The sequence below is a fragment of the Ochotona princeps genome, chromosome 10 (assembly GCF_030435755.1).
Source record: "Ochotona princeps isolate mOchPri1 chromosome 10, mOchPri1.hap1, whole genome shotgun sequence".
Classification (NCBI taxonomy): domain Eukaryota; kingdom Metazoa; phylum Chordata; class Mammalia; order Lagomorpha; family Ochotonidae; genus Ochotona; species Ochotona princeps.
Window position 1 is genome coordinate 24162045 of NC_080841.1, and position 19174 is coordinate 24181218.

Genomic DNA, 19174 nt, shown 5'->3' on the forward strand with positions numbered 1-19174 from the left:
GTTATATTACAGCCGTTACAGTGGTCACTTGTCCTGAACAGCTGCTGAATTTCACTTTGATCGGCTGTGAACCATAAAAAAATTGGTCATCTGTGTATGATTTCCCCCTCACCCATAAGCCCTTGCAGAGCGAAGGAGATGATCTCTTAGCTGTAATAGGTACATTAGGGGCAGCCATCTTGTCTCTGGCACTGGCTACTTCCCACTTGTGACAAGAGCAGAGTAGTTCAATTAACTTCTGCCCTTCACTGCCATTTACAGCTTGCTGTCTCTGCTAAATGGCATATATTCTGAATTTATGACCTGGTCCTGTCGGTATATGGACTAGTTCATTTTACTTTCGCATGCTTTCGACAAAGCTCTGCAGGCTTCTTGGATGTTTCAGTAGGTTTCTTATAACTCAGTTAAAGGCCTAAAAATGTCAACATACCTGATGTGAAGGTTCAAACTTCACCTCAGCAGCTGTACCTGATGTACTGATGACAGCTTTCAGATTTGAGGAATGGGTGGGGAATTTGTGAGTGTCAAGGCAGGTAAACAGAGGTCCATGGACACTAGAAATCTGAGGAAGGCTGACTCTTACAAGGACAAAATATGACATGGGATAATCTTAAAACTCAGGGGGCCATAAAGGTATGTTCTTGCTATAGGCAAGTTTGAAAAGAAACAGAGCCAAATTCTGTACGTCGGGAATGTCCTAGAAGTTAATAGTGAGTGTGACAGAAGGAAACATTTCTACTTGCAAACTCAAAATCGGTTGCAAGGTGAGGAACACTTAAACTACATGAAATTGAGTTTTTAATTCATTATCAGATTAGTATAGTTAGCTTTACAGATCAGAACTCCACTAATATTTGCCAATTTGTTAGTTTCTGCTTTCCAAATAACATGAACGGTTGAAGTTTTATATTGTATTTACACTGCCAGTCCAAGTACCTTACATGTGTATTAATTTAAGGGTCCTTGCAATGTAGCTCTGTGAGCTACATAGTGCTTAACTCAGATTTGATGGGTAAAAAGCACAGATGAAGCACTTGGCATGCTCATCATTTCAGTAACAGAAGACAGTAGTGTCAAAGTCCTCATGCAAGAGAATTCAAGAAATAGTTTAAAAGTAGAATTGATAAGATTTGGTGAAGAATTGGATGTGGGAGTAAGGAAGAGGAAGCAGTCAAAGATGATCTGGCTTGAACAACCAGGAAGTTTATGGAGTTCCTCCTCAGTTATATAATGAGATGTGAAATGGGGTCATACTCCATGTACTGGGAAATAAGAGCTTAGAAAAAATGGAAAGAAGTAATTATTTTTGAGATAGGTAAGTCTACTGGAATTATTAGGCATGACGCTACAGAATTTCTAAAATAAATCAGTTTTACACTTTCAAGTTCTATTTGGCTCTATTTTATACAAACAACTCACATAAGAGAACATCTCAGTTCATGAAAATCATATTAAAGCTGGAATCTGGTGAAGAAATAATATCTTCGATGATCTCCTTCCCACTTATAGTAATGAGGGGATTTCTTTATTCTCCTGTCCCACAGCAAATAAGAGATACCCAAGAGAACCAATTGAAGAAACCGAGAGTGTCTCAAGGAAAGTGAGATGGCCAATTTACTCTGGCTGGAAGCTTCTTACTAAGCCAGAAATTTAAAGAGTAACTTTGACAAAGCCACTAGATGGAGAAAGGTCTTCTGACATCCTTATGTTACGTTTGTGTTTTTAAAAGATTGCCTAATTTCAAAGTGATATGTGCTTCTTATTCAATGATGCTGAAGTTGAGATAGTGGCTGGTTCTTATCAATCATAGTAGGTCACAAGAGAAGATGGTATTGACCAAGCAGTGTTTTTTTTCAACTGGCACATCATAGGTTTTGCAGGTCTGGTGGATTTCATGAAAGGAATGGGTTTTTGTCACTGGGGTAGGACTTGAGATTGACTGTTTGTCTTGTAGAAGGGGCCTCAGAAATAAGAGGGTTTTTTGGGATGGGTCTCTGGGGGCAGTAATGAGTGGGAATGTTCAGAATCACCCAGAACATTAATTGTCTACATCAGTGAACTGGGAGGTTTGAGATTTCTTAGAAGGGATCTCCATATAATTCACACACACACACACACACACACACACACACACGAGAGTCATCTGTACCTTGGAAAACAATGGTACTTGGATTGGAATGAAATTGTTGAACAATGTTCTTTCCTTTTTGTTTGATTTTTCCTTCTATTTGACATGATTTCAGAAAACCAGTAAGAGAACTGAGGAAGAAGAAAAAGGAATTGCTCTTTGTTCTCAGTCTATTTTGCAAAACACAAACCAGGTTTGGATTTAGATTGGATTTAGATTGGATGAAAAATTAGACCTGAAATGGCCTTGATTCCCAACATTGAATTGATCCTAGTCACTCATAATGGTTGGAAAATTATGGGGCCTCATTAGATATTGTTGTTTGTTTGGTAATCAAGGGATGGAGCTTGTTTGAATAGAAAGGTTGGAGAAAAACAGATATCTTACAACAAAGTGGCTAAATGGAGTTCATGGCATCATGACTCCATGGATTCATGACTACTGGGAGATTATTAGAAAATGAATCAAGATTATATAAAGCTAGCAGACGACAAATTACATTATTAGAATAGAAAAAAATGCCTTTCACTAACAACATTCATTGCTTTATATGATACCTACCAATCCATGTTTTACATCTTTTATATTATAGAAAGAATGGCATCATTACATCATGACAGATGAAAATATTAGCTTTTAGAACTGATACAGATAATAAGTTAGTCATATTTATTACCAAATTTACTTTCATACCAGAAATACAGTGATAGACAAAGGCCTTGTAGAGAGCACCCCACCCAGAGTGTTTCTGCTTCCTAATATATAGGTCACATTTAAGAGCTACAACTAACTTAAGATCATATGTAAAGAGCAATGCTATTGTATTCTATAACAAGCCAACAGGAAAATATAATTAAACATGAATTCATCAGGTTACTCACAAACTCTCCATAACACACACACACACACACATACACACACACACACACACACACACACACACACACAATTTGCTACATATCCACTTAATGGTAAAGGGATTTGAAACAATGACATAGGGAATTTTGAACATCTCTCCCTTGACACTGGAAAGGAAATTTGGCAACTAAAATCTAGAAATTAGATTCTGTCATGCTGGATTTTATTTCCAAATTGGAAGCCAACTTTTAGTGACCCATATAATTCCCTTACCCCTCAGCACCTTATGCTTGATTCTACACACAGGATGAAGTACCATCAATCTTTCATGGCATGGGGCAAATGTATGATCTGGGCTTGATGTTTTATAACGGTGTGGGGCAGGCAGGGATACACTTAGAGCACAGACTAACAGGTAAACCACCTTTGCCTTTAAATCCCAAGTTATTTCTGCCAGTGCAATGGCAGGTGCCAGTGAGAAAAAGCAAACAAACCCAAATGGTGGTAGCAGTATCGCCAGCCTCGCCAGGAGTGTTCCCTGTAAATACCACCATGGAACTCTTGCATGCCAAGCAAGTCTAAATACAGCTTCTCTCCTGACACTTCACAATTCATCACAGAGCTAATTGGGAAAGGAATTTAAGGACTTCTAATTAAACCTGACTTTATTAGTGGAGGTTATTGGTCTGAAGAAACCCTAAGAATCTTGACAGGTGTCTCTTCTCTTTAGAAGGACCTACCTGGACCCAAAGGGAGATAACTTTCCAAGAGGTTGAGAGAGAAGCTAGTGATGCATTAAAACCCACACTCTTTCCATTTTTTGTCACCTGCTGCCTCTACTGCTGCTGCTGTTGCTCCTGCCAACACATACGCTTCTCACCCCCATGGAGGGCCCCCACTGCCAGTTCTCCATCCACTGCCACCACCAGCAGGATTCATGCCTCTATTGCACCTGTTTTATGAGACTCTCCCAGCAACATCCACCTGTCTATAAACAACTCTGAGGGTAACTTGTGATGGCACCACATCATGAACAATTTAATGGTGGCCCCTTGTGCAGAGATGAGATCCCAACAAACAGAGGACTAACTGAGGAGTGTGAAGAATGCCTCTTGCAAATCTAAAGATTGAATCACAATCCTGCAATTGTGGGAATGGACGTTGCATCTCATTAGTTGAAAATGTATTTCCCTTTGATAAGAGAATCTCTGCCAGGGTAACCAATGTGTGAACAATTTCCTAGAGGATACACAGAAAATAGAGATAGTGAAGCCACTCTAATGATGCAGAAATTTTAGGTATAGGAAGTAGTTCCAGGTATGTATTTGGAGAGGTTTAAAAGGGAGCCACTGAAAACAATAGCAGCAAGAAGTTTTGAAATACAAAATTCCCAGCAGTTATTTCCCTTACCTCAACCTTAATTCTTCTCTCCACACTCTCTTCTACTCAAAGGCCCACAGTATATTTAACAACTTAGTTAAATGTAGTATTGAACATTGACATATTGCATATCGTACTCAGTGACTATTTGCCAAGTTTGACTGAATTGTCAATAGTTTGTTTCTGACCCCAGAGGCCCATTTCACCAGTGCACAGAAGCCATGCTGTGCCGAACAGGAAGGGATTGACACAACAACAGAAGGACGGGTATGGCTCAGAATGAGCAGTGTAGAACATTGAGTAAGTGGGAGGATCTTTTAGATATCTTTAGAAAGGTTTCTAAACAATTGCTATATACAGAATATAGAAATAGATAAAACTAAGACATTGGTTTATTTTTCTGATGACTTATTTCAATGGTATCAGAACTTCAAGAATCATAGCAAAGTCTGGCAGGATGGCTCAACTGGATCATTCTCTGTCTTGTAAGAACCAGAGTCCCATGTGGGTGACAGTGCATGTCCCAGCTGCTCCACTTCCCTTCCAGCTCTTTGCTCATGCGCTGGGACAGCAGCAGAGAATGGCTCAATGCCTTAGAACTCTGCCCTCACATGGGAGACCTGGAAGGAGCTCCTAGATCCTGGCTTCAGATTGGTTCAGCTTTGGCCATTGTAGCCATTTGGGGAGTGAATCAGCTGATAGATCTTTTTCTCTGTTTTCCCTTCTCTCTCTAAATCTTCCTTTTCAATAAAATAGATAAATCTTTTAAAAAAATGGGCCAGTAGCCAGACTAGCTGAACACTGGCCCTCATCACTTTATGGAATAGTTCTTGCTTCTTGCCTAGCTCTGATGGATGTTGTCTTATGAATCTATCGTGGTATTCTCATGGGATTCTTAGGGAAAACATCCAGACTTTGAATGGCTCCTCTGAAAACACACACACACACACACACAGTCTTCCAAAATTTCTGTTTTGAAAAGCCAGGCATGAATTTCAAAACTTATTTTTGCCCTTTAACTTCAATTCTTACAAAATTTTCCAAGCACCTTTACATGCACATTCAGAAATAGAATGCAGATACAAAATTATGTATTGGTGTTGCTAGATATTTTCTTCAGTATTACAGGAACTAATCTTTAGATAAATGGATGAGTAAGGCAAGACAGAGTTTAAAATACAAATCATCAAGGAACGCTCATATGCAAAGGACCCTGTACCCTGTAAGGTTACCTCTTTTCAAGAACCTTTTAATGTGATAACAACATAGTCTAGCAGATTAAATAAAGGATAGAGCTCCTGGATTCATTGGATACTTTAAATGTTGTGTTTAAATATGAAACCAGCTGTGACTGGATGACTTATAAGGTCTTCCACAAAGGAATTCCAACATAACTGTTTAGGGAAATTAAATGATTAGGTTCAAATTAAATGATTAGGTTTACTTGGATCTATTAAAATATGGTTTCAATCATTGCAACTCTGGTGCATTCAATAAAAACATATTTAAATTAAAGGTGTCATATTCAGAAAACCACGATCAAGGGTGTTATAATACTTTCACAAATTTTTTTTCCTTTGGAGAAAAAGCTTACCACCTGGATTCCAATGACGTGCTAACGAGAAAGTTGGGTGTTGTGCAATGGCTCAATTCGCTATTACTCCCACTGGAAGTACCAGATCTAACATGTCTGCTGGTTCATGTCCTGGCTACTCTGTTTCCCAACCAGCTCCTTGCTTGTGGCCTGGGAAAGCAGTAATGGACAGTCCAAAGTCTTGGGTCCTGCATCCGTGTGAAAGACCCAGAAGAAGTTCCTGGCTCCTGGATTTGGATTGGCTTAGCTCTGTCCATTGGGCCATTTGGAAAGTGAACTAGTGGATGGAATATCTTTCTGTGTCTCTTTTTCTCTCTGTAACTCTGTTTTTCCCAATAAAAATGAATACAGTTTTTAGAAAGGGGAGAGTTTTCCCATAAACCACAAATCAAGATAATCTATTCCTGTGAATATAGTTTCCAGTGAAGGCTCTAGAAGATGTAACATGAGAGATCCTGGTATATAAATATAATGTACAAGAAATAATGAAGTACATTTATAAATGAAGATTTCTTCAATATTATCCCTTCATTCATATATTATTTTTGAGTCATATGAGAAAAATAAACCTAACAAGAAGTGAGAAAACATTGTACTTCTTTGTAATTCTTCTGGATTTTCATTAAAACATATCTTCTCAATATTTAGCTATACCATTATTGTTACTATTATATTATTACTGATAAGTGTAATACTGTATAGGGTAATTTTAAAGTTAAATGAACTTTCTAGATTCATAGTTGAGTTTTAAAAATAAAATAATATGTTGTGCTGACCATTTACTTTCTCCTCATTAATGAGAATATTTCATATTTAATAAAGTCACATTTTGAAAATCATATAAGAGAGTCTAGGAAAGTTTACAAAATATCACAGTATCTTTTATCTACACTTATGCACCAACCTTTAAGACTACTGATCCATTTAACTCTTTATCACAAGATTTCATTAACCCCATGAAACTTCTGCAGTTTTGGGGCTTCCTGCCAATCTTCTAGAACAATTTCCTAGAGTTATGTCCAATGCTTTTGGTTTAGAACCATATTTCCGCCTCTGTTTTTCATTTTCCCCTTCTGTAGAGTTTGGCATCTAACTCTCAAGGTAGCAGACTTGATGGGCTGTGATCAACCACTTTTCTTAATCTTGCTCTGAAATTCTCGTCTCTGCAACATTATAAAATAGAATATTCTATGAGATGAGGATCATCCTGTTTCTGTTTCTGTTCTGTAGGCTATTAGGCCAGGTTGGCAGGACGAATATTATCAAAAGATACTGGGTAAACTGAATTATTTTATGGATCAGGGGCCAATACATGATTTTAAAATAATGTTTGTGGCTTTAATACTAAACACACACGCATGCACATGTATATGTAAGCTTTGAGGAGTTAGAAAACTAAATATCTTAATTTTATTTTAACCCCATGCTCATAATGTAGAGTTGGACACAATGACTTATTTCCATTGAACAGATACGAAGCTGGGATGGAAATCAGGCAAAGAAAGATTGATTTATTTGCAGAGATAATTCAAAAATGATTCTTGATTACCTGATTCCCAGTGTTCCTCATACTCCACTGAGCAGTTCAGCCTTTTCTTTTCACATGTGAAAGAATTTCATATATTTAAGCCCCAAGCGAACAAAAATGATGGCAGCTAGGAAAATGAGTTTTCATCTGTTAACCAGGCAATCTGAAGCTCTGTTACCCTTTTATCAAGTACTTACCATCACAGTGAAAGCATGCACGGTAGAGCTGGAAAGTGTAGGGTCAGCTGGCTTCTCTTGGTAGACCACGCGGTACTGGGAGATGACGCCGTTGGGAGAGTCTGGTTTTGTCCAGTTCAGCAGCACAGAATGAGCACCAGTAGCTTGGGCCCAAGGGGCTGACAGATGTTGTGGTGCAGCTTCCATAGTCTGTACTGATGACCACAGACTGTGCACTGTGCCCCTGGAGTTACAGGCACTCAGCCGGTACTGGTAAAGCGTGAAAGGTCTCAGATGACCTTCAGCATCAGTCATCTCAAGGCCTCCTTCGGACCACACAAACACAAGAGTCTCCTCTTCAGTGCCAGCAAGACGTCTGAAAGAAAAGCAGCTGGCAGTGAGTCACAGTGGCATCATTCAAAATAAGTTTGTAAATGGAGGGAGAAGGAATTTTCTAGAAGATCTTGTTATTAACCCAATTTTTCCATTTTTTGTTCCTGTTGTCCTGATGAAGAAAATCAGATGGAATATGATCCAAAGACCTGATACACTACCATTTATTAAGACTTAATATGTACAGATAATTGCATATATATGCTTGATTGACTAGAAAAGAATGAATATACTTTACAAAAATAGAAAGCACAGACGAAATGTATATAAAAAAGAAACTCATCACCCATAATCACATTTTGTTGTATTACCTTTCATATCTTTCTTCCTAAAAGAACTAAAACGAATATAAGGAAACAAACAAAAGTACATACTAATCATTATCAATATATTTTTATGTATTTTCTGAATCTTTGTGTTTGTGTGCAATGCACATGAAATTGCACTGGGATTTTTTTTTAACCTAATGCGAATCATACCATACATAATTATTGGAGGCTACTTATTGGGAATATTTGTTCTATGGTTTGCAGTAACGCATCCAGTTTGTCTTCCTGTGTTATCCCTTATTGTTAGCATGTGATGAAACTCACTTTGAACTTGGCAACATGACTTGGCAGGATGACTGCAGAGACTGGAGAAGTGTCTGCACATTGAGGGCAACGTTCTTGTTGCTATTGGGACCATGGACTCTCTATGGAAAAGTCAAGGCTAGAATAATAGAACGTATGGAGGCATGATAAGCAGCTTCAAGTTCTTATGCTCTTTGACCTTGCACAATACTCTTTCACACTAATTCCTAGAATGCCCATAACGTGTTTTAAATTCATTTCCCACATGTCACTTTTCATTTGAATTTTATCTTCTCTCTTGAAATCATAACTCATAAAAAATGTAAGGATGATTTTTTCTTCTTTCTACCTGTTGTTTTATATCAACAAACTTTCAGTAATCACTTACTAAATATCACATCTTGTATCTGGAGTGGGAACGTAAGGAAACTCGTATCTGAATAGAGGAGATGGACATGCCATGAAAATGAAATGATCTTTAGAGATCTTTGAAGTGCAAAATCAGATTCTGGTTAGGCACTACCACCTGGGAAAATTCCCAATGTGCTAAAATCGTTCTTTGAACTTTCTGAGAATGAGACTGCTTCCCATCTTGTTGAAACCAAATTAAGGGCCCTGTTGTACTCTCTTGGTCCTGGGCACTGCATATTTGAAGTGTAAAGGTCTAAGTAACAGAAACAGAACTGTCAGTGGTTGGGAGGAACCAGATACCTGCTAGAACATTCATCTTGAACGATTCTTTGCTTATCTGGAAATAAACTCACTGCCTGAATCTGTTAGAAGTTCCGGAGGCATTGATGGGTAGAATATCTTTGCATTCCCAGCTTCAGCCTCCAGTAGGCATTCAATAATTATTTTCAAGTGAATGACTACAAGGTTTACAATTCTATGATTTTATCTTATTCACCTTTGACTCAACTTTACAATGATGATTTCCTACCATGGCTGTGAACTAGGTTGGGGACAAATGAGACCAAGAGATGAAAGATCCTCCTCCTTCAGCTTATGCTCCAGTTGACAGTAGTGATAAGAAAAATCAATGTTTTCTAGTATGTTAGGAGTATTTAATTAATACACTCTTCAGATGTTGGGAAATTGACGTGCTGCCATTTCAGATTCATCAACTCCATAAATGATCATCCCATTCACAAAAGGCAGGATACGTAAAATCTTTGGCTTTGTGTTATTTATAATTCTCAAGTTGATAAATGACTATGACCTAAGAATGAGCAATGAGAAGCTTGCTGTAGGACACCGTACAGACCTCATGCATACCTCTCCACGACCTACTGTTACAGTTCAGCAATACATCTCATTATCATTTGCTACCTTGCTTCCACCAGATTCTACGTTCAGTGTCAGCTTGGTATTTGTGATTGTGGCAGATATCAAGTGTGTTATTTGGGGCATCCATTATAATGAGAGCCACAGGGCTCACAGCCATGGACTTTTCAAAAGGTGTTTATTAGAACTTAATACATGAAAGCTCAGCACAATAGCCTAGCGGCTAAAGTCCTCGCCTTGCAAGTGCTAGGATCCCATAATATTGGTGGCAGTTTGCGTCCTGGCTGCTCCACTTCCCATATAACTCCATGCCTGTCGCCTGGGAAAGCAGTAGAAGATGGCCCAAAGCCTTGGGACCCTGCACCTGCATGGAAAACCCAGAGGAAGCTCCTGGCTCCTGGCTTTGGATCAGTTCAGCTCTGACCATTATGGCCATTTGGGGAATGAACTAGCAGATGGAAGATCCTTCTCTCTGTCTCTCCTTCTCTCTAATTCTGAGATTCCAATAAAAAATTAATAAAACTAAAAAAGGAAATATAATATAGCAAACAAACCTATCAAATCCCATGGGAAAATAACATTTTCTACTTTGCTTTCAACCCTTTAATGACAATTCAATTAATTTATATTAAACTCCCATGAATTCTCAAATTAAGATGTAGTTCGGGCCCGGCGACGTGGCCTAGCAGCTAAACGTCCTTGCCTTGAAAGCCCCGGGATCCCATATGGGCGCCGGTTCTAATCCCAGCAGCTCCACTTCCCATCCAGCTCCCTGCTTGTAGCCTGGGAAAGCAGTTGAGGACGGCCCAGTGCATTGGGACACTGCACCCGCGTGGGAGACCCGGAAGAGGTTCCAGGTTCCCGGCATCGGATCGGCGCGTATCGGCCTGTTGCGGCTCACTTGGGGAGTGAATCATCGGAAGGAAGATCTTCCTCTCTGTCTCTCCTCCTCTCTGTATATCTGGCTGTAACAAAATGAATAAATCTTTAAAAAAAAAAAGATGTAGTTCACCATGATTTCACCAAACCTATGTTTTTCAAAAATATGTTTGAAAATATGAGTGGCTAAAACACTGGCTAGGAAATTGAGTATTATGTTAGCTTTAAGTTAATCCACTAAAATAATGAAATAACGCAACCTGGTTAGGTATATCATATCACTATTGAGTAGTTAATAAATTAATATTACAGAGAAAGAAATGGTTCTTCTGTAGGACTAAAAACCAGAATCTGTTGTGTCTGAACGCCTTCTGATCAGAAATAGTTGAGTAGAATGAAATTATTCCTAATCTAGTTAGGATTTAGGCTTTAACTACTCATTTAACTGGACACATATCTTCCTGAGTATTCTGCCTTTAGAGAAATCATATTTTCAGTTCTTTCAGAATAGCCAAATAGTGTTTTTTTTCCCTTTGGTTCATTTGGAAGACAGTTCAGTAATATATATTTCCAAGCAGACTTAAAATGTTGTCTAAGAAGAAAACAATTGTGACTATGAAAACTCTGTATTTGAAAAGTCACACATGTATAATGCTTTCTCAATGGACTTAAGATTTTCTGACTCCCTCCAGTTGTCACTGTTAATTTCCAAAAGCAATTAAAACAAAACCCTCAGTTCATTTCCCAGAATAACTTTATGATTGCGAAGCTGCTCTCCTTCATTCCATGAAGGATTTAAGAATACTCCAAATTTAAATAAACAGCAGAAACACCTGTCGTCACAGGAGCTAGGTCGCAGGTCCTGACTGCCATTTAGTAAATGACCTTGGACAGACTTGTGTGTGTCCTCCAGTTTCCAGTTTATTTTGTAAACAGAAGTTATTAACTTCACAGTGCATCACAAACCTCCCAGAATTCTTGTAAGAATTAAATAATTCATATGGAAATCACTGAGAAAAAGTACAGTGCATAATACAAATGAAGTTATCATGGAAATGACAGCTAGAGCTGTGCTTACGAAGACACACGTGGTTGTTCTGGGAGTCAGTCCACTGTGAACAAATGTAGATCCTGACCCAAGTTTCTGGTAAAGGAAAGGAAACATGAGCAACCTAGAGAATGTTTTGTGAAAGCCAACCCCTCAAGCCTTGTGGAATGAATGCATGCTCTGGTGCTGGGGAAAGAGGCCTTCAAACTGTTTTAAATCCCTTTTAGAACTCTGTAGTAATTTGCCGTGCCACTGCTCATGCTTAGGGGTCAAGATGCACTATCTGAGATTTGTATTTCCATTTTGCTTTCAGTTTTAATCAAATGCTTGCCTCAGTTTCATTATAGCAATGGTATTTCACACTTCTGATAGCTCTTGGTTCTGTCTCTAGTATCTTCCTATTCCTTTTCCTTTATTTTCCTTCAAGGATCTCATGCAGTTCACCTTTTAATATTCTAACCCAAACCACTGTTCAAAAGTCTTCCCCTAATTTCTCTTTCAGTTGTATCCTTCTATCTTTTCATTATTGATCCATTTGTTATACTGTACTGTGATATTTTTTCCTTTTTTCTATTTGTCATGCTACTACAGGTTCTATTTTCTGAAGCAATAACAACCCAGTTGGCTGTTGTAGGCATTTGGTGAGTGAATCACCTGCCTCAAGTTCTTTGTCTGTTCCTATGATTTTCAAATAAAATAAACAAATAACTTTTAAACACCTTATTGAATGCTTTGAAGTTTCATTACTTTTTCTATTTTAACAGTATTTACAGTCTGTGTAAAATTTTGTCTCAATATTCATTGTTCAAAAATGTTGATATAAAGAGAAAACTGATGACAATAATGAACTACATAATTTTGTCTCTATTAAAATAGAAGTTCATAGTGGGAGCACATCATTTTTATTGCATGTTTTGCAAAATCCTAAGATGAGATATTTGACAGAGTTAGAGGAGGGAAGTGATGAAATTTTGACATTTGCAAGACAACCGAGGAGGAGGAGGAACACAGAACATTCTTAAACAAACCAAACTCACTCTGATGAGGCGGCAATGCTGAAGAAGGCCTGGCCCGTGTCCTGCCAATAAACAAGCTTAAGCATTAACTTAGATATTGTTCTTTACGATCAAAAATCTTTGTAGGGCATCTCCTTCTCTGTAATTTACACGTGCTTGATGAAGCAGTTAAACATAACAGGTGGACCAAGTTAAGGAAAGAGAAGCTATTTTGTTTTTGAAGTCATAAGCAGTTTATCTCCTTATTAGGGCATACCTTTTTGAACGGGATGCTATCAAAAGACAATGTTTAAACAACAGATGAGGCAAAGTGATTTGGGTGGTGGTTGAGAACAGATTGAGGCAAACGTTTTCAAAGTGAGCTTGGTCAGTTGGCTTCCTGTGATTTAATGGAAATACCTGCATGGGCTGAACTCTGTCTATGGTTTGAGCTAAACGCATTTCCTTTGGTGGCAATAGAAGAAAGAGGAGGCAGATGATGAAGCAGAAATTACATGCCAGAGCCTCCTTAGAAATACGGCAGGCGTAGGGCTATAACTATCGAAGAGGCTCCGTGTGGGCTCGGGATGAAAAAGAACTGCGTGTCTACATTCTATTTCTGTCCGTACAAATTTCTGATTTTTTTTGTAGCTATCTAAGAAAAATTTGATATTGTTGTTGTCTAAGCACATTTAAACTTCAGCTGAAGTAACTGCCAAGTGATTCATGCCTATGGAGGTGAATATAACGATTCTATCTGGAGCCCCAGTGCGCCATTTTCATTTCACTTTAAATAAAAAACAAAATGTATCTATGTCAGTCAGTGCCCTTCTGCTGTACTCAGAGGTATCAAACAGGCTACAATTATGATTGTGAAGTGATTGTGTCACATTGGAGGAAGGTTTATTGCTTTTGAGTCTAGCAGGCAGTAACACATTCTGTTTCATATTACTCTTTATATCATTGTTTGGCTGTGACTAGAATAATCAAATGCCATCAAATGCTGTCAAATTCAATTTACAGTATTTTTCATTGAAGCGGGCTTTCTGCATTCTATTTCCTGTTTCCCCTGTCTCTGTAGCTGCCATGGAGCAGTCACTGCAATCAGGAGCTTTATTTACAAAACCAGCAGAGTGAAGCCACGTCCTGCTCTCTAACAGACACTTCATTTCCCTTTATTCAGAATAGGAATTTGACGTGGTTTTCGCATACAATTAGCATGAAGTAGACCAAAGAGGATGGGCATTTTGGGGACTGCACTAATGTGCTTAGCGTAAAATGTAAATTCACATTAGCTATTCTTACGCACTCACGTGTATTTGAATCAGAAATATTATTCTTCAGATGAAAGCTTGCTGTGATCTCACTAATGGCATTTACGCAACCAGAAGTGCAGTGGTGCTTCCTCCTTTCTCATTTTCCCTAGCTACTTCTCACTGAATGGATGGGAATCAAAGGGTTCCCACCGCTGAAGTTGCAAGAAGGCTGAAGGAAGTTTCCCTGTGAATGCAGGGCAAAGGACCCAACAAGAGAAGACAAAGGAGACCACCAAAGGATTCCAACGATGGAAATGAGTCTTGGGAAGACACGGGCTATGCTTTGAGTGCTATTTTTGGAGTGAGATTTGCAATCCGTAAAGCCAGAGTGTGTGCCAGCATCATTGTTCTGTGTCATGGACAGTAAGCTCTTGGATGTTAGCGTCTTTGTCCCCCTGAACTCTTAGAATTTTCCTTTCTCCTTTCCCCCTCTTGTTCTCCCATTCAGCCCAACATCATTGCCCATCCCTTCTTGTCTTCTTCTCCTTCCTGCCATCCCCACCTCTGTCTTCCTTCCCCTTTTAACTCATGTGTTGGAAGACAACAGAAAGGGTGTTTGTTGCCAAAGTTTAAGGTACTGTTTGCATGAGTATCTGGTTTGAGTCCCAGGTAAATTTTGGCTTCTGTTCCAGCTTCCTGCTACTGTACATCCTGGCAGGTAGTGGGTGATGACTCAAGTATTAGATTATCACCCATGCTGGATTTTTGGGGGGACCTGCGTGGACTGCTATGCTCCTGGGTTCTGCCTGGTGCAGCTCTGGTTGCTTTTCGGCATTTGGGAAATCAATCAGCAGATCCGAGATAATCTTTTTCCCCACATCTCTCTTTTGCTATCAAATAAAATAAGCAAAACAATTTTAAGCACATTAATTTAAAGCTATATTCATGTGGAACAGGGGATAACCTGATCAGAGAGCAAAACATCCTTTGAACCAAAATGTCTACTTTGTCTGTCTCTCTCCCTCTCATTCTCTCTTCTCACTCTCTCATAGACCCCCTTTCCCTGTCCTGCCCCCATGTCCTATTTTCATCTGTCTCTTCTTCATTTCAGGTAGAAATGATATAAATTCTGCATCTAATGATGAAAACGAGATTCACCAACATCATCTACCGTGCTGAGTAGAGATGCATGAGTGAGACTTGGAGAGGACAGCTGCACTTGTTACGTGTGAAAAGCCTGATCCCCGGAGCTCCCACATGTCGAGGAATGTTAGGAGCTGCAACCACTGTTCCAGATCTGTTTCCTCTTCTGGATATATTATTTGGGTAGTGATTCCCTGCATGGGTGATTTGTAGGGCCAGAGCAAGTGATTTCACCTGCCTTGAATGGCCCGTGGGCTGGGTGATGGTCCTGTTCCCAGAGGATGCGTCTACTCTTTGACACATCAGGCTACGTGAACTCTGAGGTGTAAGCTTTCTAAAGTAATCTTGCTCAGAAATGAGGCAAGAAACTTTCATTCACAATATACAAAAGTTTACAGCAGCAACATTCTTATGCCTCAACACTAGGTGCTTACAAAAAAACAATAAAATAAAATGCTAATATCCATCCATTCCCTTAAGGAAATAAGAAAGGTGCTTGACTTTATAATCTTGAGATAGGTAACATTCTTAAATAACATTTTAAAATATTCTTAGAAATAATAAACATAGTCCATCTTACCTGTGAATAAAGTAGCTGATGATGACTCCATTTGGTTTCTTAGGTGGCTTCCATTTAACCTCTATGCGAGCTGACCCCAAAGCTCTAAGAATAGGAGAATTAAGATCCTCAGGGGCTGCTTCATATGTTTCAGTGAACACGCCGCTGCTAACGCCACAACTTCCTTGAAAAAATTAAAAGGGATGTTTAGTAATTTTTATCAAGCAAGCAAAACATATATGCTTATAGAAGATACATATGAGTATAGATGGAGGAAATCAGAAAGTTATTTTGTTGACATTTGTGTGTGTGTGACTGTATATTAATTTTAAACCTACATGGTAAATTTTCTCAAGATTTGAATATCTGTATAGTGGGTTGCTTTTGTAAAACCCATTAATTACTGATATATTTATACCTAAATATTCTCATATTTATTCTAGTCATCCTTACTTAAAGATGATCATGTATCCCAATGTCACACTCATTTGGTTTAGTGATATTTTAGTGAAATTTTATTTTTACTAATATTTCAGACCAAGTGCTGTTCTTCAAATACACATGAATCCATTAATTGGAAGGACATTTTTACTTCATAGCAGTTTCAGGAACATAGAGATGCAAAAGCTGACTTTTATTTAAACCAAGAAAAATTAATATAAGGTCATTTCCATGTTGATCAGCTGAGATCACGGAAAGTGACACCCTTCAAAGAAAAAGTGTCATGGTCTAGTTTGTAGAGAGAAGTTGGCTCATTGGCTCACAGTTTCTAATATAAATACAGAACTGCAAATCCCTACTGCTTTCCAACTTTCTTGGAATGAGCAAATATAAGGTTAACCAAGATGCTTTCTACACCAATAGGAGTTGTATCTTTTTTTCGTTTAGCACATATACAATTTCCAACCTCCATCACATGCAGAGGGACTTCAAAAAACATACTCAGAACAGAATCAAAAGTTAAGTTTACTGTTAAGCTTTTTAGAATGCTTGCATTTTTTCAAGCTATGCATACCCATGAGTTTTTTGAAGATCCCTTAAATGTATATATAATACACTTGCATATATATCAACATATCTATCTCTATTAATTTCCATATTTAATATAAACTGAAAACTCTTGAGCTCTTTTGCTTTTCTGTTTCTTTTTCTAAAATCTCAGCTTACATGTAATCAATATCCATTTGGAGGGGTGAAGAGAATGGAGGGGCTCTTGTTTAAGACTTATTCATCTTGATTTCACTGACTCATAGCCTAAACCATGAAACTCAAGGTGACTATTTACAATAAATCATGTTAAAGGAAGCACCACAAAGTTTGTAAGATCTATTGGGATATAATTCAACTTTAAAAGAATTTCTTCTTCACCCCCTGAATACATTTTAAATAAAACTGAGGTAAATACATTTACTATGAAATTTTTGCAATGCTCATTTTCTTTTCTATTATGAAAGATTTCTTTGTGAGCAGCTAGGTGTTTTTCTTTTAAAGAGCCTTATAAAACAAGACTTTGCAAAAACACCATTTTAATATATTTAAATATTCATGATTTAATGTGCAGAAATGCATAATGCTTCACTCGATGCCAGGCTTTGATTTTTCTTGGTAAACAGTCCACTACAAATAAGAAATGAAATGTTCATCTTTGTATTTGAACTGAGAATCTATTCCTTTTTAACGCATTTTTTTTATGAAATACTTTTTCATGAAATCCAAGGCCAAATGTGTGAAAGACTTTCACCATTCTGACATGCTTGTATCCTTATCTCATACTGGGTGAATGGAGCCAAATTTTCCAGTAGGGTGGACAGACGATGACCAGTGCAGAAGGTCAGAGGAGTGACATTTCCATCATTGAGTAAGACATTGTACTCCACAGGAATCTGTGGCATGAGGATCCCTGGAGAGAGAGAGAGTATATGTTTTTTATACAAAATCAATACATGTTTGCCCTTTAAGAACAATGTATATTTATACTTTTGTAATAGAAAGGCAGAATATTGCTTGGAATAGCAATTAAACTCTGTTTGAAACTTGAATTGGAAAATGTTAGAATATGTACATCAGAAGTTTGCAATGTGCATTACCTATTTTCAAAAAAAAAGTACAATGGTTTTATTCAAAGGCATACTATGTTGGCAAATAAAAGTGAAGGCACATTTCACTTAAAAATATAAGGCAATTAGAAATGGTGTCATATATTTTTCCCAGGCATGCTTACTTTTAAAGTACATAAAAACACAACACTAGTTTTGCTTGTAACAATAATTTTTCTGTAGAGCATTGTGTATGCATCCTGTCTGACAACGATCCTTGACATAATAGCCCATAAAATTTCCAAATCAGAGCCACCTAGGGAATTTCCAGTGCATTAATTATTGAGTCAGGACAGTTTGTTCTGTCAGTGAAACTTATAGAACTTAAATACATATGAAGTTTTGGCCCCAATATTGTCATTTTGCAACATTGCTACCGGAAGAAAAGAGGCTTTGACATTTTAGCCTCTCCCAAATCTAGTCACAGAATTAAAGACCTATAAAGTTTTCGTTGACAATAAACAACATACAGACTTTTCTAAGAAAAGAATGGTAGCTTTAAAATGAAGAATGTAACGGAGTTTACTACTAAATCTTCTCACTGAGAACGTGTAATGTGTGTGTTTAGCAACTGTGTTGTAGTGCTTGCTTCGGCAGCACATATACTAAAATTGGAACAATACAGAGAAGATTAGCATGGCCTCTGCGCAAGGATGACAAGGTACTGTGTTGTAGTTAAACTTGTCATTAGTATAGAAACAGTGGTAGATAACACTGAAAAAACAGTAAAGGACTCAATGACCCGAACGAATTAAGGTCTAACGAGAGAAATCTGCTTTTTGCTTTTTGTTTTCTGTACCCCTCATGTCTAGCAGGTAGAAAAATGAATACTATCCAAGGATGCTCAGAATTCTGTAGGATAGAGTTTCTGAAGGACAAACTGATCATCATTAGAAAGACAGATCAATTGATTTTTTTGGAAAGGTATTAGATTGTGCTGAATCTCATAACTCAGACTGAGAATTTTTATTTAAAATTGAGACCATCCTATATAGACTGTTAAACTGTCCTAGTGGCTTAAACTATCTTTTTTGTTGTTGACAACTAATTCTTATTTCTGATTTTCAATCGTGCATGCATTCCAATTTATATTTTTTTTTTACCAGACTTCTAAATATTTTAGTAAGCAGCTTCCACAGAAACTCCAATCTCTGCAATACCAAAACAGAATTAGTTATGTTTTATATTTCCTAAATCTTTTCTCCCTGGGTTTTCTCTTTCAGTTGTCAATGATACCATCCTCTCAGTAGCCTTAGTGTAAGAGTACTAGGGTAGATGCTGATTT

The 19174-nt window shown here is 37.9% G+C and overlaps 1 protein-coding gene and 1 non-coding gene across 2 annotated transcripts in view; one reads left to right on the top strand and one right to left on the bottom strand.

The window, feature by feature from the left end:
* Positions 1 to 19174, bottom strand: part of USH2A (usherin) — a 641433-nt gene that overhangs the window by 72183 nt on the left and 550076 nt on the right. Inside the window, exons 58-60 of the mRNA XM_004578639.2 lie at positions 17535 to 17693; positions 15815 to 15977; positions 7686 to 8040 (exon numbers count right to left, since the gene is read on the bottom strand). Of these exons, the coding sequence (XP_004578696.2) occupies positions 7686 to 8040; positions 15815 to 15977; positions 17535 to 17693 (677 nt within the window). The remainder of the gene's footprint in view (positions 1 to 7685; positions 8041 to 15814; positions 15978 to 17534; positions 17694 to 19174) is intronic.
* Positions 18471 to 18578, top strand: LOC118759148 (U6 spliceosomal RNA). The gene has a single exon (XR_004996002.2). It is a non-coding gene; the product is annotated as a U6 spliceosomal RNA (small nuclear RNA).